Genomic DNA, 26,026 nt, shown 5'->3' with positions numbered 1-26,026 from the left:
GTACGAGCATCTGTTGGCGCGATATGCCGAAGGAATCTTTCTATGGAGGGGCGCCGAGAAAGAACAATGTTGTACCGAGAAGCCCAGCGCCGCAATGATGTCACGACTTGTTGGCAAGCCGAGCTCTCCAGCGCATTGTTCCTCCGGAGTACATTATATTCCTCCCACAGTTCGTCAACTCGACTCTGAACATCTGATATGGTCATTCCCCCGCGCACACGGATGTAATCCTCGTACGCAGTCCTCTCAGCAATGGTCGTATTCAGCTCGGCCTCCAGATCATTCTTATCGGACTCTAAGTCCTTATTATCGGCATCCAGCTTCACTAAACGAGCCAGAAGCTCGTCATTCTTCGTCTGATCGGCTATAGCTCTTTTCTCAGCTTCGTCTAAAGCCGAAGAGTACAGCCGCTTCCAGTGAAGTACCTCCAGCTCCTTGAGAGTTAAGAATACAAAGCAGCTACGTCAGTTCGGCATTTCAGCTTACCGAGCAGGTAGTAAACCACAACAGGAGCAAGAGAGTACGAAAGGCTATACGAAGACACAAGAGCAGAAAGAAGAATTTTTTCATTCATAAGAAAAAAAAAAAAAATTTTCTATACAAGGAGGGCTTCAAGGCCATTTTACATAAAGGAAGAAACTAAACTAAGAGAAGGGAGACGAAATCATACTTCGCTAGCTTCGTCTCCACCTTCTCGGTGAGGTTCAGCTTCCTTCTCTGCTTCAGCTTCAGCCTCTGCCTCCTTGCTCTCCCCAGCCTGCTCGGCGCCACCGTAGCCGATCTGCTGCGTCTCCTGATCGGCTTCCTTCTCCGGATGCCCGGCTCGCTCGACTTCGGCCTCCCGCTCCAGCGGCTCGGCCTCACCCTCTCCGTTGTAAGTCGAAGCGGGTGAAACGGGTCCCACGGAGGCAAAGATAGCCTCCAGGTTCTCGTCCCGATCAGCTCGACAACTCCGGACTCGGTCTGCAGAAAGCAGGACCGAGGATGAAGCGAGCTCCTCAAGGAGCGGCAGATTCTGAAGCCGAGCTGCTATCTCTCGGCTGTACAGAGGCAGCACGACGTCGGCCCCCTGCTCGCCCTTATCGGCAATTAGCCTTACCAGACTACCGACAAAAGCCGAGAACTGGCTACTCAAGAAGAGTTTCTCCGTGTAAACACGGAGAGCCTCCCCCTGGGCAACCACGGCGGCAGCATCACTCCGTTTCGTCTGCTCTCGCTGGATGACGAGCTGGTTTTTGGCAAACTGAGCTTCATCCTAGGCCGAAATCCTAGCAGCTCTGGCTTTCTCAAAGTTTGCCTCGGCCTGCTCGGCCCGGTGACAAGCAGCCGCTAATTTCCTCTGCATCTCAGCATAGTCGTTGGACGCTTTGGAGAGTTCGACGGCGACGAGCTTGGAGAGCATATCGTTCCTCTGAAAATGGATAAGGAAAAAAGTCAACAGAGGGCACCAAAAATACAGGACAGAAGCCAAGCCAAAGAATCAAGAAGACAATTCACCTCGGCGAAGTCCGTGGGCCATAAAAATGGCTCACAGATATGCTCCGAAGGAGGCGCCAAGACCACGTCTTTCTCTGGCGCTCTCGGGGGCTTCTGGGTCTTCCCCTTCCTACTTGCCGAAGTCGACTCCGGCTTCTTTGGACCCGAAGAGGTCTTTTGCCTCTTCGGATTCTTCTCGGCATCAGGCGCCGAGCTGGTAGCCTTCTCTCTCTCCGGCTCCTCAAGCTCGGAGGACTTTCGGATAGCCTTATTCAGCATGAACACTGCCAAAAAGCAAGAAAACAAGGTTAGTTTTCTTCGTTAAAGCAGTAGAGCATAAAGATAAAGAGAAATCCTCACCCTCGGCCTCTTCGTCCGAAGACGAGATATTGAACACGAGGTCGCCCTTGACGAGCTCAGTTTCCGAATACTGTTTCCTAATCATAGGAATCTTATTGAGCTCGCCCTCGAGCTCGGCCAACGGTTCTAACCGAGGATGGGGAATCACGGACTTCGGCCTTCTCCAAGGAAAGCCCGGAGCCGAAGTCCTATTATAAAAAAAGAAACGGTTTTGCCATTTCGGCCACTTGGTTTTGCAGAAGGCCCTAAAAGGCTGTAAGGGGATCAAGTAAAACCAAGATCCTTTCCTTTTAAACTGGAAAAAATTAAGGATTGCCCTCAGAGACAGATCCTTATCTAGCCTACGAAGTTCGGCAGCAAAAGCCGATAAGTGCCTCCAAGAGTTCGGAGTCACCTGACCTAAAGGGAGTTGAAAAAAATCAAGAAGCTCTACAAAAGGTGGGGGAAGAGGAAAACGAAGCCCGCATTCTAAGCAGGCTTCGTAAACGGTGGCATAACCCTCCGGCGGGTCGTTAGCCCTATGATCATCATCGGGAACCACCGCCTTCCCCCCAGGTAAAAAATATTTCTCGTGAAGGGATATCACAGTATCCTTACTCAAGATACTGTGAAAATACTCTACGGTCTTCTCCCCGGATTCTTTCCGGCTAGAAGACCCCTTATCCCCTTTCCTACCGCTACCCGACACCGAAGAAGAAGAAGAAGACATTCTTCTTACTTTTTGAAAGTGAAGAAAGTCTGAAGAAGCTCTGGAAAGCGGAAGAAAATTTCTCGAGAAAGAGAGAGTATAGAAGACGCAACAGCAAAGGTGTTCAAATGAGGAAGAAAGAGCATATTTATCAGATTCGGCGAAGATTTCAAAATCGTTGCACCGTTTCGAATCCCACCTTTTCAGGATTCAACGGCCGGATTTTACTGTCGCATTTAATGCAGTCACATGCAAGGCACGTCCCCTGACGTCAGCCTCCCCCGTACCTTTATCCAGAATGCCGAAGTGACTCGCTTCGCCGAAGTGATTCACTTCGTCTTTCGGGGGGGGTAGTGATGGGGTACGAACTAAACAAGCCCAACAGCAGTGACGGCCCATCAGCCCAAAGCCCAAGGAAGAGTATGAGTTCGGCATTACCAAAGAGTTCGGAGGAGTTCGGCATTACCAAAGAGTTCGGCCTCAGCCTACAGCTCGGTAAAAGCCAACCAATCAAGCTCTGCTCTCAGGTCGGCATCAAGCTCTACTCTCAGATCGGCAACCAAAGCAGTTCGGTCTCAGTATTCGACCGAACAAGGAGTTAGTGGACCCAGGCAGGATTTCCACAACTTCCAACACACCCACTACCACGTGGCGTCAACTCAGGCCACGATCTTAGGCCATGACCTACACGACCTCCACGACCTAGAGTGATGATGTAAGCCACGATCTTAGTTCAATGTATAAATAGAACTTAGATCTGATAGAAAAGGGTTAGAAGCTCTCTAGAGATAAAACACCATATAGCAAATAGCAAGTTTGTATTTGTAAGCTGTAGAAAACAGATCAAGCAATACAATCTTGCCCTCCCTTTTTCCCGTGGACGTAGATTTACTTCAGTAAATCGAACCACGTAAAATTCTCTGTGTCGTAATTTATTTTTACGAGCATTTATCATCATCAAAAATTCGCGGAATCATCAAGTGACAATAATTTATGAGTGAAAATGTTACTATGTTAGATTCACTAGAAATAATAAAAAAAATTATAGAAATTAATTACATATTCATGTGACTGCCGGAGTAGTTTAATGAAATGGCCGGACAAGAGGAATGATTCATTAATTAATTAGTTGACGTGGATTTATCAAATCAGATATTTATTTTGATTTTCAAGGTTGATTATATTCTTTTATTTATATATTAGTACTCGAGGACAATAATTTAATGATAAATAAGTTTGAAATTTAATGAGCCACCACATATATTAATGTGCTTATATGAACTACACGATCTTGATCGGCGCAGTAAGTATAATCATATAGTGATCATATCATCAATGTTTCAAATTCATATAAGAAGTTTAGTTTAATCTTGAAATCACAAGGTTTCAAGTTCATATAAGTTGGGCAAAAAAGGAGTGAAAAGTTTGACAAACTTACTTAACAACACCAATAATTCAATCACCCTAAGTTTTTACTTAATTAAACACACGTCAACATTAAGTTATTCAAGTATGTATATGTAGGAAAACACGTGTGAAAATGTCAAAAGGCTAGGCCTTTGGCCTTTCATATGGTGTAACCTCCAAATGTTTATGAGGTGCCCTAATTGCAAGACCTTTCACTTGTTTTTCCTAGCCTATAATTATAGGCTTGATCTTGAAGTAGAAAAACCCACCAAGAAATCATCTTCTTTTCTCTCAAGGTCTCTACATCATAGTGTGCATCTTAGGAGCATTGTCTAGCTTGATTCTCGGAACTCCATCAAGTTCGCCGGTGCCTAGCAGGTTTGAGGTGCTTCTACACGCTAGGAGGAAGTCGTTTTATCTTTGGGGGCAATACGTCATTCCGTGAGCACTAGCCGGGGCCTAATTTGTCTTGCGGAAAGAGGGCTTTCCTCGACTCGACTTATAAATTTGGTTTGCTTTATTTTCGTTGTAATTTTCATTCCTCTTTTGTTGCAAGTTTCCTTTCGATTGTAATAGTTATAGTACCGCTTGTACACTGCTTGAGAATTTCTTCCCACTATTTCTGACAATCGCAAGATAAATTAGTGTACTCTTCTAAGACAGGGTTATATTAATCGAAGTTGGAGAAAACATGAGCTTCAAAGCTGGAATGAAGAAACGAACAGTACCAATGTTCATGGGCTACGAAATGGTTAATTCCTTGAGATCTACTTTCTTGAGAATTGTGTTTATCGTTTGTCATTTGACAAGAAAGACCAATTTAGACTTGATAGTAGTAATTGGGATGCATGGGTTGTTGAATATACCAATGCACATATGGTTCAATATAATTGTGTACTTATTGATGGAGACAATATTGTGCAAATTATTTGAACGTGTTGTTATAAACTACAATGATCACGAGGTGGTCGCAATGGTCTCCGATGTGAACCATGGTAACAATCCAAATGAATGGTTTGTTGATACAGGTGCCACATGTCATGTGTGCTCTGAAAGAAGCGTTTTTTCTACCTACAAATCTGTTGGAGGTAGAAAAGTACGTATGGGAAACCAAGCCTCTTCTAAGGTGGTGTGGGTAATGTGTTCCTAAAATTAGGATCTAGAAAAGTTCTTGCCCTTAAGGATGTGCTGCATGTCCCAGACATCCGAAATAATTTGGTGTCAAGCTCACTTCTAGTAAATCATGGATTTTCACTAGAATTTGAGTGTGAAAAGGTTATATTGACCAAGTATGAAAAGTTCACAGGTGAAGGTCACCTAGTGAATGGACTTTTTGAGCTGGATGTTATTGTCATTCACCGTGGAAAATGAATAAGCAATAAGGAAGATGACACATCCTCTTATTTACTTGAGTGCTCCGATTTATGGCATTGTAGAGTAGGACATGTAAATCTAAATGCTATAAAAAGATTAGTAAATCTTAATTTACTAAAAGTAGATAAGTTTAACTCACGAGAAAGATGTGAAGTGTGTGTTGAAGCCAAAATGGCTAAACTGCTGTTCCATTCGGTAGAGCGAAGCACAACACCTCTTGAATTGATCCATACAGACGTATGTGATTTGAAATTTGTGCAAACAAGAGGTGGTAAAAAGTATTTCATCACGTTTATAGATGATTGCACAAGGTATTGTTACCTTTACTTATTAAGAAGTAAAGATGAGGCAATTGAAGCGTTCAAAGACTTCAAAAATGAAGCTGAAAATCAACTTAATTGTCGAATTAAGTGTGTTCGAAGTGATAGAGGTGGTGAGTATGTAGCTCTGTTTGCATAATTATGTCATGCAAGTGGTATAATTCACCAAACAACGGCTCCATATTCTCCCCAGTCAAATGGAGTTGCTGAACGAAAAAATCGAACACTTAAAGAGATGATGAACGCTCTGTTGATTAATTCTGGTTTATCCTAGAACATGTGGGGGAGGCTGTGTTAACAGCGAATCATATCCTGAACAAAATTCCACTAAAAAATAGGGATGTGACTCCTTATGAGTTGTGGAAAGGCAAGAAACCTTCGTATTCATACCTCAAAGTGTGGGGGTGCTTAGCGAAGGTAGAAGTGCCTCCTCCAAAACAAGTTGCAATAGGCCCTAAAACAGTCGATTGCATCTTTATTGGCCATGCACTTAATAGTAGTGCATATCGTTTCCTAGTCCATAGGTCAGTTGTGCCTGGTGTGGCTGAAGGAACAATAATTGAGTCATGAAATGCTATTTTCTTTGAGAATGTGTATCCTTGCAAGAAGCAGTAGGATCGTTCTAGTGAAAGAATGATGGATGAATCCACTAGTTCTAATCCTCCAAAAAGGACGAGTTCAAGTCCTGAGGATTTAGAACCAAGACGTGGTAAAAGAGTTAAAATTGCTAAGACTTTTGGTCCATACTTCATAACTTTCATGTTGGATGGTGAACCAAAGTCATTGGCGGAAGCTTTGTCTGGCCCAGACACAGCGTGGTCGCAAGAAGCTATCAACAGTGAAATTGAATCCATCATGAGAAATAACACTTGGGTGTTAGTAGACTTGCCTGAAGGCTGTAAGGCTTTAGGGTCCAAGTGAATTCTGAAAAGGAAATATAAGCTTGATGGTACTATAGAAAAGTACAAAGCTCGCCTAGTTGTCCAAGGCTTTAAGCAGAAAGAAGGGTATGACTTTTTTGATACCTATTCACCTGTTACGAGAATCACTTCCATTCGGGTGCTTCTTGCGATTGCTGCTTTGCACAATCTTGAGATTCACCAAATGGATGTGAAAACTGTGTTTCTGAATGGTGATCTGGAAGAAGAAATATATATGGAACAACCCGAAGGGTTTGTTGTGCCTGGGCAAGAGCGTAAAGTATGCAAACTGGTAAAGTCATTATATGGGTTAAAGCAAGCACCATTACAATGGCATTTAAAATTTGACAACGTGATGTTGGCAAATGGATTCACTATCAATGAGTGCGATAAGTGTGTTTACATTAAGAACACAAATAACGGTTTTGTTATTGTGTGTCTTTATGTAGATGATATGTTGATTATGGGCAGCAATAGTGCCATTATCAATGAAACCAAAAATATGTTGAAGAGAAATTTCGACATGAAATATATGGGTTTAGCTGATGTGATTCTCGGAATCAAAATTAAAAGGAATCATGAGGGAATTGCTCTGACACAATCTCATTATATTGAGAAAGTGCTAAAGAAATTTCACTCGTTCGATTGTGAGCCAGCTAAAACTCCATTTGAACCCAACGTGCATTTGAGTAAGCACACGGGTAATCCTGTAGCTCAAGAAGAGTATGCAAAGGTCATTGGAAGTTTGATGTTTATCACAAACTGTACTCGACCTGATCTTGCTTGTCCTGTAAACAAGTTGAGTCGATTTACGAGCAATCCAAACAAGGAACATTGGAAAGCTCCGTGTAGAGTTTTGAGATACTTAAAGTATACTATTAACTTTGGGTTGCATTACACAAGATATCCCCAAGTACTTGAAGGGTACTGTGATGCAAATTGGATCTCTGATTCAAAAGACTCATTTTCGACAAGTGGGTATATGTTCACTGTGGGGGGTGGTGCTGTCTCGTGGAAATCAACGAAACAGACGTGTATTGCTCGTTCCACCATGGAATCTGAGTTTATCGCATTGGATAAAGCAGGGGAAAAAGCCGAGTGGCTCAGAAATTTCCTAGAATGTATTCCATGTTGGAAGAAGCCAGTGCCGACAATAGTGATACACTGTGATAGCCAAGCAGCTATAGGGAGAGCACATAGTGACTTATACAACGGTAAGTCTCGACATATTCGTTGGCGACATAATACCGTCAGACAATTAATCACAAGTGGTGTTATCACAGTTGACTATGTAAGGTCAGTTGATAACTTAGCGGATCCGTTAACAAAATGTTTAAACCGTGATCAAATGCATAAATTGCTAAAAGGAATGGGACTGAAAACCACATCTTAAAAGATGATTATAGTGGTAACCCAACCATACGATTGGAGATCCCATGGGCTTGGTTCAATGGGAAAACGAAGCTATATGAATCTAGTTGTAACACTCGGAAGATTTTTAATCTTTGCCCATTCTTTAGAAAGCATTGAGTGTTGTAACCCGCATGTGGTATGAGGCTAAGTTTTGACTTTTAATGATTCTTGGAAAAGAATCACCTATGTAAGTGAAGAAGTGTGGGCCGCTTCAACATGTGAATCACTTATGAGTCCAAAGTGGTGTTCCATGGCCAGTAAAGGACACAAACGTGAGAACTGATGAGTTTGTAAATAATATTGTGTCAATATTATTGTCTCGGTATACACTAAGGAGGAATGGTTCAAGGCATCACGTCCACCAGGCCGCCGGTATGCCCGATAGTGTTGACTATGGAAAGTTCAAAGCCACAAGCTACTATTCCAAATGCAATATTGTTTCTCGAGAATTGAGCATAGAGTCTGCATGCATGCATTTGTGTATGGTGTTGGTTTGAGCTTGCAGCGCTCTAACCAATGTGGGGGATTGTAGGAAAACACGTGTGAAAATGTCAAAAGGCTAGGCCTTTGGCCTTTCATATGGTGTAACCTCCAAATGTTTATGAGGTGCCCTAGTTGCAAGACCTTTCACTTGTTTTTCCTAGCCTATAAATAGGCTTGATCTTGAAGTAGAAAAACACACCAAGAAATCATCTTCTTTTCTCTCAAGGTCTCTACATCATAGTGTGCATCTTAGGAGCATTGTCTAGCTCGATTCTCGGAACTCCATCAAGTTCGCCAGTGCCTAACAGGTTTGAGGTGCTTCTACACGCTAGGAGAAAGTCGTTTTATCTTTGGGGGCAATACATCATTCCGTGAGCACTAGCCGGAGCCTAATTTGTCTTGCGGAAAGAGGGCTTTCCTCGACTCGACTTATAAATTTGGTTTGCTTTATTTTCGTTGTAATTTTCATTCCTCTTTTGTTGCAAGTTTCCTTTCAATTGTAATAGTTAGAGTACCGCTTGTACACGGCTTGGGAATTTCTTCCCACTATTTCTGACAGTATATATGTGGTAAAATAACAAAATTTGTCCAAAATTCGAATCCAGACAATATTTTATGGATGAAGGACATAAAAGAGTTTTACCCAATGCATGCATGATGTATCATGTTCGAATGAGACTAAACCCAGGTAAGAAAGTTTAGCAAGGCATATACCATTTGCGCACACATACAAAATGTGCGATTATCGTCTATGTAATCAAGCTACAAAATACAATCTTTTTTCTTATTCTTTTAGCGTGCTTTTAGGTTCTTATAATGCGTCTGTGTTGGCCGCAACACTGGCTAATACCAGGCGTTCGGTGCAGCATACGGAGTAGTAATTTTGAAAATCTTATTTTCAAATTTTATTTATTTATTTATTTATTTTCAGTTTTCAAATATCGTGATTTAAATGAATAAGTTATGAGTATAATATGCATTTGTGATGTATAGAAATAATATTATGAATAAATTTAAAATGCAATTATACAAGTGAATAAAAGTCTATCAACTGAAAAAATTGGAACTGAGTAATACTATGATACTAGCTAGTATTAACTTCCAAAATTGATTGATGACTTTTGTCTTTGGTGTGATGGACCGAAGGGCTATGATTACTGCACAACTACCACCACCACCACCTTACCACCACCACCATCATCATATAGGATGGTCATAACAAAAGAAAGGGCTAACATTTAAAAAATACACCAACTTTTGATTTATTTAGGTTTTTATCACAAATTTTAAAAAACTATAAATGCAGTGAAGAAATATAATGTGATTTTTTCACCATATTTAAAGTTCATCATAAAAACTTGAACCGATCAAAAGTTGGTGTATTTTTAGTATATTAACCCTAAAAGAAATGTAAATAGGTGAAATATTTTTCGCCAGCGTTACAATAAGGCCTATAATAATAAAAAAAATTGTTTGACTACAAGTATACCGAATTTGTCTATTGGCGGAATTCAACTAATCTTGCTCAACCGGATTTGCGGATTAACGCTGAAAGTCTCCCAGCGGGTGGCATTAAACCCGTGTCTCAAGGTCACCGAAACTTTGTGTTGCCAACTATGTTACAATCCGTTGGTTACAATATAAACCTAATTTTGTCACACTATATTTTAAAATTCATTTTATCCATTTTAAGTTAGTTTACATAGAAATGAACAAATCTACTTAGTATTAGTAGTAACGTACATAGAAAATAACAGCCTTAGTTTCCGCCATCCGAAACCCTTATATATTTGAAATCTTCATTAAATTGACAACTCAGCTAATAAAAACTTAGTCATATTATTAAAAGTAAACTACACTGATCGTCCCTGATCTAGTAGAAAAATACACCAATGGTCCATAAAAATTTTTATATCCTATTTGGTCCCTAAAAATTACATTTTTGATACCTGTTGGTCTTTTTATATCCCTCTGCATTCTAAAAATCTCCTAAATGCCATTGAGGGCATTTTCGATATCTGGAAATTACAATTTTGGTACCTCTTCAATCATGCAATTATTTTGTACATACATAAAAGCACCTTTTACAACAAAATATTTTCTTTTGAACTAATTCACTTAATTTTTTAAATAATTACTTGAATAACGTATAGATTAAGCTTTATAATAAAAAAAATTACTATAGTTCGCTTTAATATTTTTAGTAAAAAAAATGTTACTTGCAAGAGTTACCTTTAATTTACGTTAGATATACTTCACTTAAATTTTAATTATTATATTTAAAAAATATTTTTCACTATACTATATTTTAATTAACGTAATTAAAATATTTATTTTTCACTTAAGTATAGTTACATTTAAATATTCAAGTAACATTTTTAAATAAAAAATTACTATAATTCACTATAATATTTTTTCTTCTCAAATTTAAAAAAATTAAGTAAAATTTTGAAGTAAAAATAAATCCCACAAAGAATTTTTAATAATTCAATTTAATATTTATATTTTTTCTTCTCAAATTTAAAAAAAAATAAGTAAAATTTTGAAGTAAAAATAAATTCCACAAAGAATTTTTAATAATTCAATTTAATATTTATATTAAAAAATGTTACTACTTATAATTTTTTCTTCTCAAACATACAGATTAAGTTGTATAATAAATAATATTTAATTTTAAAAATAAATAAAGCATAATTAAAACATTTGGTTTCTTATTTAAAATTTTGAAATCATAAAGCATCAAATATTATTTAAATGAAAGTATAATTGAGTTTATAAAAGAAAATGGTGATGGAAAAAAATGAAAAAATTAAAGAGTAGAAAAGTCCAAAATGCCCCAGAACTTTAAATATTCACACTAGTGGTGCCTAAAGTTACTTTAGTCTTATTGTACCAAAAATGATATAAAAATTTTTTATGGACTATTGGTGTATTTTTTGACAAGATCAAGGACTATTAGTGTGATTCACTCTGTTATTAATGTGAGCATGTATTTGTCTCATGACCTCATCAAAATACACTTGAGCGATCTGAATATTTTATTGCGGGATATTTGTGAATTGTGGAGTACTTAAATTTCATGATTTTTTAATTGATTTTTTAAATTATAGGACAAACTAAATTTGATCAGATTTAATAATTTTTTTCTGTCAACTTTTATTCTGTAAAAAACTGAAAGCTGCGTGATGAGAGGAGCCATCCTGTGCCTGTGGTACTTAAATTGGCGCATGTGATCTCATAAATACTACTGGTAAATTCAAATCTTTTTGTTACTACTTGAAATAACTCAATCATAAATGCAAAACACAGCTGCAAGCTGGTCATTTTATTGTGTCACGCATTTTATTGTTACTGTTTCCAACTAAATTGTACTCCCTCTCAAGTTTGTCCCCTTTTGTCCATTTCCATCCGTCTCACAAAATTTATCTCATTTCATTTTTTACTATTTTATATATTAGACCTCATATTACACTAATTCATTCTTACTCACATTTTATTATAAAAATTAATATATAAAAATAGGATCCAACGTTCCTCCAACTTTTTCAACTATCTTTTTATTATATTTCTTAAAACCCGTGTCAGATCAAAATAAAAACAATATTTGGAGGATGGAAGGAGTACCAACGCGGTTGTTGTAGGCCTACCCTAATCCTTTTTAACCCATTTTACATTAAACTTTAAAATTATTTACTACTCCAGTAAGATTAATGGTTTGGGACGAAAGAAATAAGTACTTCAACGATAATACTCTTAACAGACTTTCTTGCCTAATATAGTCCAACAAAAGTAGTAAAGTTATTTGTATTACGGAGTATTAAAAAACTTAGGGAAATTTGGAAGTTGTTTAACAATCTTTTGAGAGAGAAAAAAAGGAGTACTACTTTTTAATAAAATAAAATCAGCATATTTGGGTGAAACACTGAAATAATTTATTTTGAAACACATTAATTAATGAGTCATAGAAAAATTATATTGAGGAAGTTGTTTAAATATGGGAGTATTTGTGGTGAAATAGATTGACATGGTTGTGGGTGGAAAACGGCAGATTTGATGAAATCCATGATATTCGATTTATGAAATTATTGTTACTTTTGGTCCGCGTCAGGCGGGTTTCCTCTCTCGTGGATCACGTCCGCATCGGTTTATAAGATTTGGTTTTTTGAATTTACCGCTACAATTAAAAAGTTGATTATTTATTCTTTGCACTCTCATATTGGCCCATCACCGACAACATTTTGGGCCTTTTTTAGCTATGGCATGTGGGCTCTCGTTTTTAATATAACAAACGAGACTGAACTGATATCAAAAGTTTTGAGTTTTAATAGGAGTTTAGAATGCTTTTTAAACCTGGCTAATTTAATTCAAACACATGATACACAGTAGGGATGTCAATATAGCCCGTAACCCGTGGGCTGGCCCGAATAGCCCGCCAAATTTATAGGGTTAGGGTTGGAAATTTCTAGCCCGATAAAATCAAAACCCGATTAGCCCGCACCCGATTAACCCGCAACCCATTAGGGCCAGACCCGAAAACCCGATGGGCTGGCCAGAAAACCCGATAAAATTTCTATTATTCTAATTTTTTTTACTCCTAATTCGACATTTCATTGATTAATTTTAACTAAAAAAATAACTTTCAATTTTATATTAAATATACAAATCATATATTGAATTTTTATTAATATAATAATTGATAAATAAATTAAATACTTCAAATTCACAAAAAAATATTTAAATTTCTAAAACATGCATTAAAATTCTACGAAATATCTCAAATATTAGTATTTGATCATATTTATGATTGAGTTTAAGCATATATATCATAATTAAATGTTTTACATTGTATGAATATTAGTAATTTTAATCATTATTTATTGGATTGATCACATGTTAATATTATCGGTAACAACCCGATTAACCCGCTGGGCTAACCCGAAACCCGAGCTTTTAGGGTTAGGGCTGAGCTTTTATAACCCGAAAGAAATCACAACCCGATTAGCCCGCACCCGATTGACCCGCAACCCGAGTAGGGTTGGCCCGAAACCCGACGAGCCGGCCCGATTGACATCCCTAATACACAGTGTCTTTTAATTCGATGGAGTAAAAGTTTTAAGAAAACTAAATTTTATTAGTAGATTTGGATTCAAGAAAGTTAAAAATAGAGTACTACTATATTTTTAAAAAAATTATATTTTGGCTTTTGTTTTGCATATGCATGTCTTTAAATTCTTGACTTTTTTAAATTCTGATTTTACATATTAATTTAAAATTTGTTTATAAATTATTAATTTATTTTGATTTTGTGCAGAATGGAAGGGCAAGCTGATATCAACTATAATGATGCCACATTATAAGTATCGAAATACTATCGTATAATAGTACATTAAAGTAGTATTATTTGTTGTATTTAATTCTATCTTGTTTCTTGGAGTATTTTTCGTTTCTTGTTTTCATATTTCCATTTCATTTTTAATATAAATAAATTATAATTAAACAAATGAAATTATTTAATTTAGAGCATCCACAATAGGGGAGCCGCGGCTCCCTATTGCTGAGGCCACTAAGAGCCGCGGCGGGGGAGAGACCATGGGAGCGCCACACAGGCGGCCTGGCCGGGGCGCTTGGCCGCGGGCCGCGGCTCGCTATTGTGGCGGCCGAGAGCCGCAGCGCCTGCCCAAGTATGATTTTTTTTTCGAAAATTGTTTATATATTCCATTCCACCCATTTTTCACATCACACACATTTTTACACCATAATTTTCATTCTCTACAATTTTTATAGTCTAAAAAATGTAAGGTGGAGATGATGATTCCCCCGGCTATGGAGACTCAGGATACGAAAACTTTTCACCTTCCCAACCGTGGAGATCGAGTCACACCCCCCTTCCAAACCAAATGTGGAGTCCGCAATCGCCATCGTCGTGGCAACAGCCACCCAAGTATCGGAGTCAGTCCTCCTATCATCAGCAGAGGAACATGGGTCGTCCCCAATCGGGGTTCGGAGACTACCGGCCCAACATGGACGCGATCAACACCCCTTCTCAGCAATTCCAATCCACACATTTCCAATCCTCCCAATTCCAATCCACCCAATCTCTGAATCTGATAGACTCACATGGGAACAGTTGATGGAGACACCGGACACCCCGACGTCCGGTCGTGTGGAGACGGGGAGAGGAGGCGGTAGGAGAGGTGGCGGCGGCGGCGGCAGCGGAGGAGGCGAAGCAACGGCGGTGGGCAAGGCGCCGGCCGCGACGGAGAGCAGGGCGGCGGCGGTGGCAGGCCAGACGGCAGCGGCGGCGGCGGTGACGGTAACGGTGGCGGCGGTAGCGGCGGTGGCAGTCGACGGGGGACGTTCTACAAAACAGATGAGTCCGTTGCTATTGCCAGGGCCTGGGACGCGGGTACGACGGATGCCACAGTTGGTACGGATCAGACCGACGTTTGTTTCTGGAAGCGCGTCCTGGCGGTGTACAACGGATTCAAACCACCAGGCACCGTCCAGCGTACACATGACCAGGTCCGGAAGAAGTTCAACATGATGACTAGAGCCCTGAAGAGGTTCACTGGCATATATGAAAACCAACTCCGCTCTGCTGAGAGCAGCTGCAGCGAAGCTGACATACAAGCGTTGTCGTGTCAATTATTCAATACTGAAGGGTGGCCCAAGTTCGGCTACTGGGATGAATTCCTCGTTCTACGAGACCCCGAAATTCAGGGCCATCTGCGAGGAAGAGCGTGCTCCTGGTGCGAAGCAGACAAGACTCGGCGTCGCCGGCAACTACAGTAGTAGTAGCGGCTCACGTACCTTCGACCTTAACGACAATGTTTCGGAGGAGCCCCCCTCGTCACTCTCCAGGCGCCCACGTCCACAGGGCATGCATGCCGCAATCCGAGAAGCTAGATCCGCCTCCCAACTCTTTGCTGCGGGCACGTCTGCATTGCGCCCAACACCGATCGCGGCGGCGTTGACCCATACCTTAGAGGTGCAGATGATGAAGCAACTTCATGAGAACTTGTCCTTGTACGAATGAGGATACCGCCCATTCAGGAGGTCATGAGTTCGAATCCTGGATGGCGCAACTTGGGATTAATTTCCCCTGTGGGCCTTTGGGCTTGGCAAGCTTGCAGACCCCGACCCGCTTGATGGCGAGAATTTACGGTCCCGACCCCGGCTGCCCCGGACCCGTCGAACGGGGGGCTAGAGAACGAGCCTGAGGAGGGGCTTGCTCACAGGCTGGTGCGCGGCTGCGTGTGTGTCAGGGCTAGTCTTCGAGCCATGAGGGGCTGTGTGTCAGGGTTAGCTCGCTTGCCAAATGTATCACGAACTCCGATGTGTGGGTGTGTGTCTGTGTGTGTGTGTGTAAAAAAAAAAACTTGTCCTTGTACGAGAAGTCGACCGACCCGGTCACCAAGGGGATGTACTACAACCTTATATTGAGACTGAAGTCGAAGTTGGGGTTCCGCGAAGGGGCGGGAGCGGTGGGCGGCAGTGGGGGCGGCGGCGGCGGCGCGACGAAGGTGGTGAAGAAGAAGTGCCAGATTCTGATGACGCCACCGAGTAGGCGGCGGTGGCGGTGTTTTTATAAAATTTTCGTTGTATAATTTTCCCCTATCTATAATACAATGAAGATTTGGTGTTTGAATTTTTTTTTATTAAATTATGTAATTTCTTTTATTTATTATAGTCCTATAATTTTTATTACAATTAAATTAAAATATAACCAAAAATGAAAAAAAAATAATTTGTGGCTTGAGCTTATCTACTATTAGGGTGGACAAATTTTTTTATGGTCCGGCTAAGTTTTGTTGGCTTGGCCTTGGACTTGGGCTCCACTATTGTGGATGCTCGTAGTGTATCTTATTGTCCAAAGTGTGACCTTAATTCGGCAATGATAAAGTCACGTGAACAAGTGATCAAGTTAAATTAGTGGTATAAATTTAATTGATTGTAAATTTGTAACATCAAAATAACTTACATAATTCCATTGCAAAATCCGAATAAAAAATTATATAGAATAGAGCAAAAACGCAAGAAACATTACAAAGTAATGCTCATATGGTAAATCAACACTCTCCTTTACACACGACTTTGTCTTCATCCAGCTCATACACAAAACAGCAGTGAAGTCGCACAATATTGGTGAAGAAAATGATACGAGGAGTGATCATAATGAACGATCAAGGCAAGCCTCGCCTCATCAAATTCTATGAATTTCAGGTTTGCTTCATTTCCCCTCCCCCCGAATCAACCAATAATTATTGTTCCATTTTTTTGAACCATTAGATCTGTTCTTCCTACTGAGTTTTTTTCATTAGCCGCCGGAGAAGCAGCAGGAGCTAGTTCGAAGCATTTACAGAGGTCAGTCCTGATTCTTTTTAATTATAGATTAATTTTCTACTGTTTCAATTTTTGGGCATTGTTTGGTATAGAAGTATAATTGAGTGTGTAATCATTACTCAACTTGTTACGTTTGATTCATCAATGATTCTGCGTGCAGTTTTGTGCAGTAGAGCAGAGAACGTCAGTAATTTCATTAAAGCGGATTCACTTTTTGGGCCGGTAATTTAGGATTGGGAATTTTGTATTGCTTGTTGCAGAAATTTGATTAGGTGCTTGTAAAATTATGTATATGGCTTGTTTTCTGAAACTGCGGTGTTGTTCAACCTTGCAGGATGTACGGCTTGTTTATAAAACTTTTGCAACGTTGTACTTTGTCTTCATATTTGACAAATCTGAAAATGAGCTGGCGGTGATCGATCTTATGCAAGGTATTCCAAGTTGAATTTATGGGTAGACCTGATATTTTATCTTCAATTCACAAGATTCTAGCTACCAGTTTTACAGAATTTGCATAACTAGCACTATCTCTCAATGTGGCAGTCCTTTGACACGAATTTATAGGATTTAGGCCAGGCATAAATAAGGTAAAGCATATGAACATGACATGAAAATACAGTTCTGCTCATCGAGTTCAAGATTATGCTAGTCTTATGTTTATGATGACTAAATATATTGAGGAAGACAAGGTATGGCAATGGCATGAACCCTTATTCGTGTTACTTGTAAATATTTTAAAATAAGGAATGAGGATAGGTGGCACTCTATGTAGAGTCTTTAGGTGATGAGTGTTCTGAATACTCTAAAAGTATGGGGTTAATCGAGTACTACATAGTGTAGCACTGCAATATGAGACTTGTTCTGTAACTGAGAGAATATGAAATTAGCTCTTCCCTTATGGTGAGGTCAGTCACACTGTCTGTTTTATTCATCATCTTATCTATTCTAAGGATTGACCACCAACAGAAATTGATGAATAATTGCATTTGCCATTTCTTTTAAAATTCCATGTATTAATTGCTATCATAGTGCTGCCTATTCCATGCCTTATCATGTTATGTTTATAGTGATTTTACTATTGCTTGATTATATGTTCCATTTCTGAATCACTTTTATAAGCTTAATTTGAAATAGAAAATAAAGATACGTGTTGTTTTCTGCATGTTGAAACTTGTCCATAGTGCTGTTTTTTGTTCTAGTCGTATCTAATATCCAGCCTTCTGTTTGAACTATTACAGTATTTGTGGAGACATTGAACAAGTGTTTCCGAGAGGTATGCGAGCTTGACATAGTGTTCAATTTTTACAAGGTAGCTTCTTTTCCTAGCAATACCAAAGTACTTTCAAACACATCATTTTGGCTCCTTATTGTATCTGCTGTATCGGGCTTAATTCACGCTATTATAGCAAATTTGCTTATTACAGTGGATTTGTTCTTCAGGTCCATACAATTTTAGATGAGATCATAATGGGCGGCCAAGTACTCGAGACAAGTTCTGAAGAGGTTGCCAGTGCAGTTGATGCCATCTCAAGGCCTCTCTCTCTCTCTCTCTCTCTCCCTCTCTCTCTGCGTGTGTGTGTGTGCGCGCGCGCGCTCGTCAGTAGTTGTGAATGGGTCCTTAGGTGCAATAGGCATCTCTTGCTGCAACTTAGTCTTAGGGTCTTAGAACATGGTGCCCAAAAGTACCTGTGGCTTAACAGCACGGAGTGCTTCTTTTCATCTCTTTATTTCCTTCTCTTTAGATTTGTTTAAGTTGAAAGCATAATTTACAGTCATAATCCTAATTTTCTGTTTTTTCAGTCATAGTTATTTATCCCTAAAATAGAGCTTCCATCTTTGTAGTCACCCATAAGTATCCCTAAAATAGATATTTTAAGAGTTCCAAAATTAATCATCACAAGGAATAACCATATTATCTTTTGCAGGTTGGAAAAGAGTGGCAATTCGATGATTCCATCTATTCCTGGTTGGCAGAGATGATAGCAACTGAACTTTGTTAATTTCTTTGATTTCGAGGAGTAAACATAATATTATCCACTCCCTTTCTTTTGGAAATCATAATGTTGTCAAAATGATGTTGGAAATCTGCCCGTGGGACACGAAATCCTCTTCATTTAGAATGAACATTTGGCATGATATGGGGCATAATTCTTGAATGCCATTAATTCATGCCTTTGTATAGTGTTCATGGGTCCATCTACTCATTCTTTTAGTTTTTTCTGGTGTACAAGTATTGTTTGTGCGTTTGGGATGATGAAAGCTCTTTTTACATATGAACAAAGTCCTTTTTTTTTTCTGGATGTTTGTTTTATCGTGTATCTTTGTTCTGGTTTCAAGAGATGAACTTCCAAAAACTTGGACTAGTCTAGATTTTCTGCTGAAGAATGAGACTCTGAATAGTGAATACAGTTATTGCACATTCGTAGATAATAGTAAGTGTTTAAATACGAACAGAGAGGTCTCATACAGAATAAGAGTCAGATGTGCAGTCTTATTACTCCATTTTTGCGTTAAGAAAATTGATTTTCCATTCCTCAATTTAAAAAGAATTTTAGCAGCATTTCATACCGAATAAGAGTCAGATTACCATTGATAAATTAATTCAGATTTCAGACAAGAATGTCGTTCTTCTCCTTGCCCCAGGAACACCATGTCCAATACAATCATGTACAATTCCGACAACCATTAAAAAATATGCAGTAACAAAACCACGAACAATCACTCTCCATTCAATTCCCACCCTTTGTTAAACCTCTCCCAGATAATTAAAAAACAAAAGAAACGAAAGAGTCTCCTAAACCTATAATCAACTCTGTTTGCTGGAATCACATATTATTGATTTCCAGAGCGACTTTGAAGATAGGAGAATGTACGGAAGGTAGTCTGGGAGGGGACTCCAAATCTCACACCAAAACATCCCCGTCTTTATTTCAAAAATCGTCATCCATCACCTCACCTTCTCTCTCTAATTCCCACCTCTTTCTACATCCAAAGGTTCAGGGACGATTTCCTTTGAATGCCGTCTGTTTGAGGACGAACCAATCCGCCCACTCCCTATATAGACCCTGTCGTTCCTGACTGCTTGAAACTGTTCCCACCTTCAGCTTTATGGGTCATGGCACTGGCTGCTGCTGGTGCAGCTGCCACGTCTGAAGAATTCTGCCGCCAGCTCCCAAATACAGCAGCATTCCATGAACCTCTAGAGGATGTGGTTCTGAGCCTTGCAGAAGCAGAGTGCTCTTCTCTTACCACCTTCAGAGGATTTTCCAAAGCTTTGAGAACATAGCGCATCAGGGGACGCCTTGTTGGCTTGGGATTGAGGCAAGACCTCGCCACAATTGCCATTGCCCATACTTCTTCCAGGAGATCCTCATCAATGATCAATGAAGGGTCCACGATGTTTGTGACTAGCTCCTTGTCGTATATACTAATGTACGGTAATGTAGCTTCCAACCATTCCTTCGTGGTCGTGTTGGTGGATGAACTCAAGCCCAGCTTACCAGTCACGAGCTCAAGCAATACCTTCCCGAAGCAGTATACGTCATAGGCACACGTTGCATTAGGTGTACCTGGTCATTTGGATAAAAGAGAATGCTTGGATCATTATCACAATTCGAAATGTAGACCAACTAACAAAACTGGATTGAACTAACACTATTATGAAGCATTTACAGCTTGCATCCATACTTATATAGGTCGCTAAATGAAGTAGTTCCATATGTTACGTTATAATTATGCCCTCCACAGCATGCTCGAATGAGATAAATAAAGGTGATAAGCACAAACTATTTCACGTTTAATGAATTGGGACTGCACGTAGTTCCCGGGGTTCATTGCAATTAATGAGATAAACGAAGGTAATAAATAAGCACACTCAAAATAAACGAAGTAAATATACCTGAACCTGACGCAGCTTGGTTCGAAGTCCTGCATACAAGAAGGGAACAGTCATTATCTTGGCAAAATATTGCAAGTTACAGAAAAAATAATAGGTAAAACCGTAAAAAATCCACAGAATAACAGGGTAAAATAATAGTGTTCATATTCAGCTGAATATTGGCAGTATAATTGGCGTAACAGCACACACAATTATATTTATACCAATACTAAATAGACTGCATCAAGCAGATTCCCAACTTTAAACATTGATAATGAGAACCTTCATTTAAGATGGCATAACATTCTGTTTATTATTTCAGAGTCCAAACAGATTCAACATCCCAAATGAATGTGTTCAGGGGTATCATGAATGCAAGATATGATCACAAGTTTGAAAAGCTATATTCATGAACAAGTCCTCAGTACAATCAAAGATTCTATACTTTCTGTCTTAAAGTTCATTTGAAAATGAAAACTTCAGAATGATAAATAAAGTGGCAATCAGGATCAATATAGGAAATACTCACTGGGAGAATATTAGCAATCTTGTGATCCTATTCTGATGAAAGTCTCCTTCTTGAGCACAAACCTCACTTAAGCTTCCTAACCGTACTTCATATTTATCATCAAGCAGGATGCTGCTGGCTTGAATGTCCCTTCAGGAATACGATAAATCAAAGTCATTGTTTATTGGGAGACTAGAGGGTCAAACAGATACAGTAGACAAATTACCAACAAAATATGTTTTAAGTTGTAAAGGAGTTCATTTGGATGTTCTCCATTTTTCTTTGCAGTATGACTTATTTCTTGATACCATAAGGATTTGAACTCAAGTAAAGATCAAGCACAGAAAAAACAGGCACCAGAGAAGACCCCGCAATAGTAATATATTGCAAAACAATCATAAAACCAACTATGCATTGACTACAATGCCATAGGAAATTTTCTATTCAAAACTTGCCAAGTAGCTAAATATAGAACACGTTTCAATTGCCCTTACTTAAATAGTGTGTAATGGGCATGGAAAACTCAAAAGTACTCTTCCTGAATAAATGCAATAAAATTGCTGCATTATCCAACAATTGCTCAATTCCACTCCAGGCACTTAGGAAACTCCAGCTCATGTTGAGAATGAATTAGCTCAAAAATTTAAACAAGCACCAGATCATCTAAGACAAGCATCAACAAATAGAAAATGAAAAAACAAAGAAATGAAGAAAATTGCAATGCGTTATCAAAGGAAAAAATAAACTACTTAGCGAAGGAATACGTTAAAAGAAATTTTTATTACTCCCATTTAAGACATGATCATAAATAATAAAAGAGAAACTATAACTGCTAGCTATCAAAAAAGGTTAAAGAAAGCTTCTCGACAGTTGGGGTAAATTTTTATACTGTTTAGCTTGTTTCGATAACCTAAAATGATATGAAATCAACACACAATGACACAATAATTCTTCAGACTCAAGTCTGGTGATACTCAATCACTAGATTGAGTTCTAGTCTAAAAACAATGAATAGGAAAGCTGGGTGCATTACACAATGACATATCCTACATTCTATATGTGTAGTCGAATAGGTTATATCAATATAACAAATCACAGGCAAATGCAATATAGATTATGTAAATCATTTTCAGGACTACGATTTAAAGGTTTAAAAATATTTGGCTCAAACAAAGCATTAATTGAATTGGAAAGAAAAGAGATTCACAAACTACCTGTGAACAAGTGGTGGAGTACATTCTTGATGCAAGTAAGATAGACCTTCAGCAGCTCCTATTGCAATTTTAAGTCTGGTTATCCAGTCCAATGATTGTAAACTATCATTATCTGGTTTTCTTTTCTTGAACAAAGAACTGGACAGGTCCCCATTTGGCATGCGTTTGTAAACAAGAAACTTCTCATTCTCATTCTCCAAACAATGCCCCAAGAGAGGGGCTAGTCTAGGATGGGAAACCTTGCTGAAAATTTCCAACTCTGACATATATGTTTCCCTTTTGACTGATGACTGCAAATCTATCTTTTTTATAATTACAGGGATTCCACCTTCAAGTTTCCCAGAAAAGAGATCACCAGAATGACCATGCTTTATAAGATTTGTGTCATTGAATTCACCAGCAGCTTGAAGAATCTGTTGGTATGTAAATGTATCACCCAGTGTTGAAAAGTTCAGTAAGACTACCGGGGGTGGTGCACTTCCACCAGCAGGATCAGGCCCCACGCCATTACTCCTTTGATTTGTTGTCGCTCCCTTTTGCTTGCATACAATCAGAAGCACAACAATTGATAACACAATTGCAAGAAGCCCAACACTTCCCAAGACAGATGCTAAAATGACAACTGACTTGTTGCTCTTATTTTTGGACTCTGGAGAAGCTGTAGGTTGAGTGGTCTTAGGCTTTCCAAAATTATCGAATGTCAGGTTCCTATCAGCATAGAATGACGTGCAATCTGTTGCAACCCTCTGATTAGCCACACTTTGAAGGCAATTCCTACTAAGAAATGTTTTGCCGCGTGCATAGATTGGAATCGGACCCTCAAAATAGTTGCCCGCCAAGTCCGTTAAATTAAACATTCCAATTACAGGTGTAAGAGGTCCGTATAATAAATTCAGAGAGACGTTAAATAAGGCAGCAGTGGCCTTAGCAGTGGAACTCACGTTGGGCAGCAAACCAGTAAAGTTATTCACAGACAAATCAAGGAGCTGTAGTGAGGGAATTGACCACAGCACATCCGGAAGTTCCCCACTAAAGCCATTATGAGTCAATACCAAAGACTGCAATTGAGTCAAAGAAGAAAACAGATCACCAGGCAGCAAACCTGAAAGAAAATTGTACCCTAGCACCATTCGTCGCAAACTTCTCAACCCTCTCAAATCCGCAGGCACTGACCCCGACAAAGAGTTAAACCCAAGATCAAGCTCAACTAGACCAGAAAGATCACCGAGTTGAGCAGGTATCGAAGACGACAAGCTGTTTGCTGAAAGATTCAATAACTGCAACCTAGACAAAGTCGCAATGCCAGCAGGTATCGCTCCAGACAAAAAATTCGTTGACATATCGAGCAAAGTGAGATTCCGAAGATCACCAAATGTAGCTGGAATGGAGCCAGTGAGGAGATTCCGCGAAAGGTCAAGCACGGAAAGCCCAACCAACTGGCCTAAACTAGGTGGAACCACACCTGTAATGTTGTTATCCGACAAATACAATTCGATTACACTGCTCAAATTGCCAAGAGTCAATGGAATAGAACCATTGATAAGACAAGACCTAAGATCAAGCACTTGGAGTGAAGGCAGCTGCGACCCGAACCAGTCAGGAATCGGCCCCGTCAACACAAAATTCGAGGCGTAGAGTGAGGATAACAGGGTCAAATTCCGGAGTGCATCCACTGAAAATTGAGGATTTAGACTTCCCCTCCGAGTTCTCCTGAACCCTGATATATTGATTCCCGTAACCCTTCCATTGGTGCATTGTATACCCGCCCATGAAGTGCACGGGTCAGATTTAATAGGCCAATACCTCGCTCTCAACCCTAACGAAGATCTCAATTGAATCAGAGCCAATCTCTCTTGCCTTGACACCAACAATTGCTGCTCCAACGTATGCACAAACAGAAAGCAAAATGAAGCTACAAAAATTAAAACTACCCTGCTCCACCGGTCCACCATTTCTGCACCAACCTCATTGAAATTCAGGAAACCACCCGCCTTGCATTCACGTATCACTCGCTAGGATTTTAGCAGCACGCAGAATTTAGGGATTTTCGGTGTATGCGTCCAATTTTACGTTGCTTTAAAGTACATAAAATGTAGAGGAAGTAACAAATAAACTTTAATCCGGAGCTCACCTTCACGAAAAACCGAATCAAAAGCAGTGATTCAATCTTCAAACTTCACCTCTCCTCATCCTCTTCTCCGTTGCATCTTTTGACGGATGGGAGAGAAATGGAAGATTTCCGAACAGAGAGAAGCAAAATTATGGATTTTAGGTGGAGAGATAAGGAAATACAGAGCGGCTAATGAATGCTGATGATGATGGAAAACGGTAAAGCTGTAGAGACAAATGCCGAGGTTCAGTCCTCTCTCTCTCTCTCTCTCTCTAGGATGAATTATAGCGCGCTGAGAGCAAAAGGAAAGAGAGCTCTACCACTGTTCTTATCTGTCGGAAATTTTTTAGAAAGTTTCATCGGCGGCAGGCTTAACGGGTCGGGTCCAACCTGGGTGGGTTATTAGTGTGACCCGTAAAAGGTTTGACCTCCGAAAATCCCGCCCAATGCACCTAATCCTCTCCTTATATGATGTCTATGTCTATTTCTTAATTCTAGTAGTAGTATTTCACATATTATTCATTTTTCATCTTTTTAGATTAATGAGGGTGATACTCGGTAATCTATCTATAATTATGAAGTACTACTTAATAATTTTTTAAAATTTCTGCTGCCTCTGACATGTTTTTTCAACAATGTAATCTTATGAACTAAATTATAGTAAAGATATTTATTTTTCAAAAGATATGACATGTTGAACAACAATGTGAGCTGGTACAATTAGTCCAACCTGCCATATACTACTCCCTCCATTTGTTCCGCGGTACTTGAGTCATTTCATTTTCTGCACTCGTTTTAGAAAAATGATAATAAATAGTTAAAGTGAAGAAAAGGTAAAGTAGGCGAGAGAATAATGTAGACAAGACTCTTATTTATATTATTTTCTCATTTACTTTACTCTCTCTCCACTTTAATTATTTATTATCATTTTTTCAAAACGAGTGCAGAAAAGGAAATGACTCAACTACCGTGGAACGGAGGGAATATTCCAATTGAACACACACCGATTCCAATTAATATGTGTATAGTATAGTATGTCTTTTGTATAGTGTGTATATCTTGTTTACAACGTATGTGATGTGTGTGTAAAGTTGATGTGTGTGTAAATTATGTATACTGTGTGTATTATTGATATACTAGTATCTACCTTTACTAACTATTAGTATTTGAAATTTTATTTATCTACTTTAAATGGTGAATTTAGATTGTGGGATTGTAATTCAATTTTAAATGTAAATAGATTGTGGGATTTAATTCAATTTTCCAAATCTAAATAATTTTTCAATATCAAATATTGAATTTAGAATTGAAGACTGTAATTTCAATTCTACAACTCCAATTTCATGTACCAAAAAAGCCTTAATGTAATGATTGGTAGTAATTGGTAATTAATTAAAGACGACTCTCATGCACGTCTATTCTCAATTCTGAGATTCTTAAATAAATAACATCGCTTGCCTAAATGAAAGTTAATTCCCATTAACATGTGATTAGTTGATTTTTTTCCTTTAATAAATACTTTAATACTGTAAA

General features: G+C 39.0%; 1 protein-coding gene and 1 pseudogene across 3 annotated transcripts; one reads left to right on the top strand and one right to left on the bottom strand.

Moving 5' to 3' along the window:
- The first annotated feature begins 16,470 nt into the window (after positions 1-16,470).
- LOC121760895 (AP-3 complex subunit sigma-like) lies at positions 16,471-19,084 on the top strand. Of its 3 annotated transcripts, none has more exons than XM_042156500.1 (7): positions 16,471-16,664; positions 16,763-16,805; positions 16,945-17,006; positions 17,119-17,215; positions 18,023-18,093; positions 18,225-18,287; positions 18,710-19,084. In XM_042156500.1, exons 1-7 carry the CDS (start codon positions 16,596-16,598, stop codon positions 18,782-18,784), a joined length of 480 nt encoding a protein of 159 aa, XP_042012434.1. In that variant the 5' UTR covers positions 16,471-16,595; the 3' UTR covers positions 18,785-19,084. The 3 variants fall into 3 exon arrangements, with proteins under 3 accessions (XP_042012434.1, XP_042012431.1, XP_042012426.1); XM_042156497.1 differs by having other exon boundaries at positions 18,225-18,316; XM_042156492.1 differs by having other exon boundaries at positions 16,472-16,664; positions 18,225-19,084.
- Positions 19,085-19,391: 307 nt separating this feature from the next.
- LOC121787972 lies at positions 19,392-24,780 on the bottom strand (annotated as a pseudogene).
- Positions 24,781-26,026: the final 1,246 nt, after the last annotated feature.

The sequence above is a fragment of the Salvia splendens genome, chromosome 2 (assembly GCF_004379255.2).
Source record: "Salvia splendens isolate huo1 chromosome 2, SspV2, whole genome shotgun sequence".
NCBI lineage: Eukaryota > Viridiplantae > Streptophyta > Magnoliopsida > Lamiales > Lamiaceae > Salvia > Salvia splendens.
This window is presented reverse-complemented; position numbering and strand designations above follow the sequence as displayed.

Excerpts from the sequence above, each read along its gene's own strand:
- LOC121760895 (XM_042156492.1), top strand. The coding sequence starts at position 16,596 with ATGATACGAGGAGTGATCATAATGAACGATCAAGGCAAGCCTCGCCTC. Across the intron at positions 17,216-18,022 it reads GGTGATCGATCTTATGCAAG|TATTTGTGGAGACATTGAAC; the intron begins GTATTCCAAGTT and ends GAACTATTACAG. Across the intron at positions 18,094-18,224 it reads TAGTGTTCAATTTTTACAAG|GTCCATACAATTTTAGATGA; the intron begins GTAGCTTCTTTT and ends TTTGTTCTTCAG.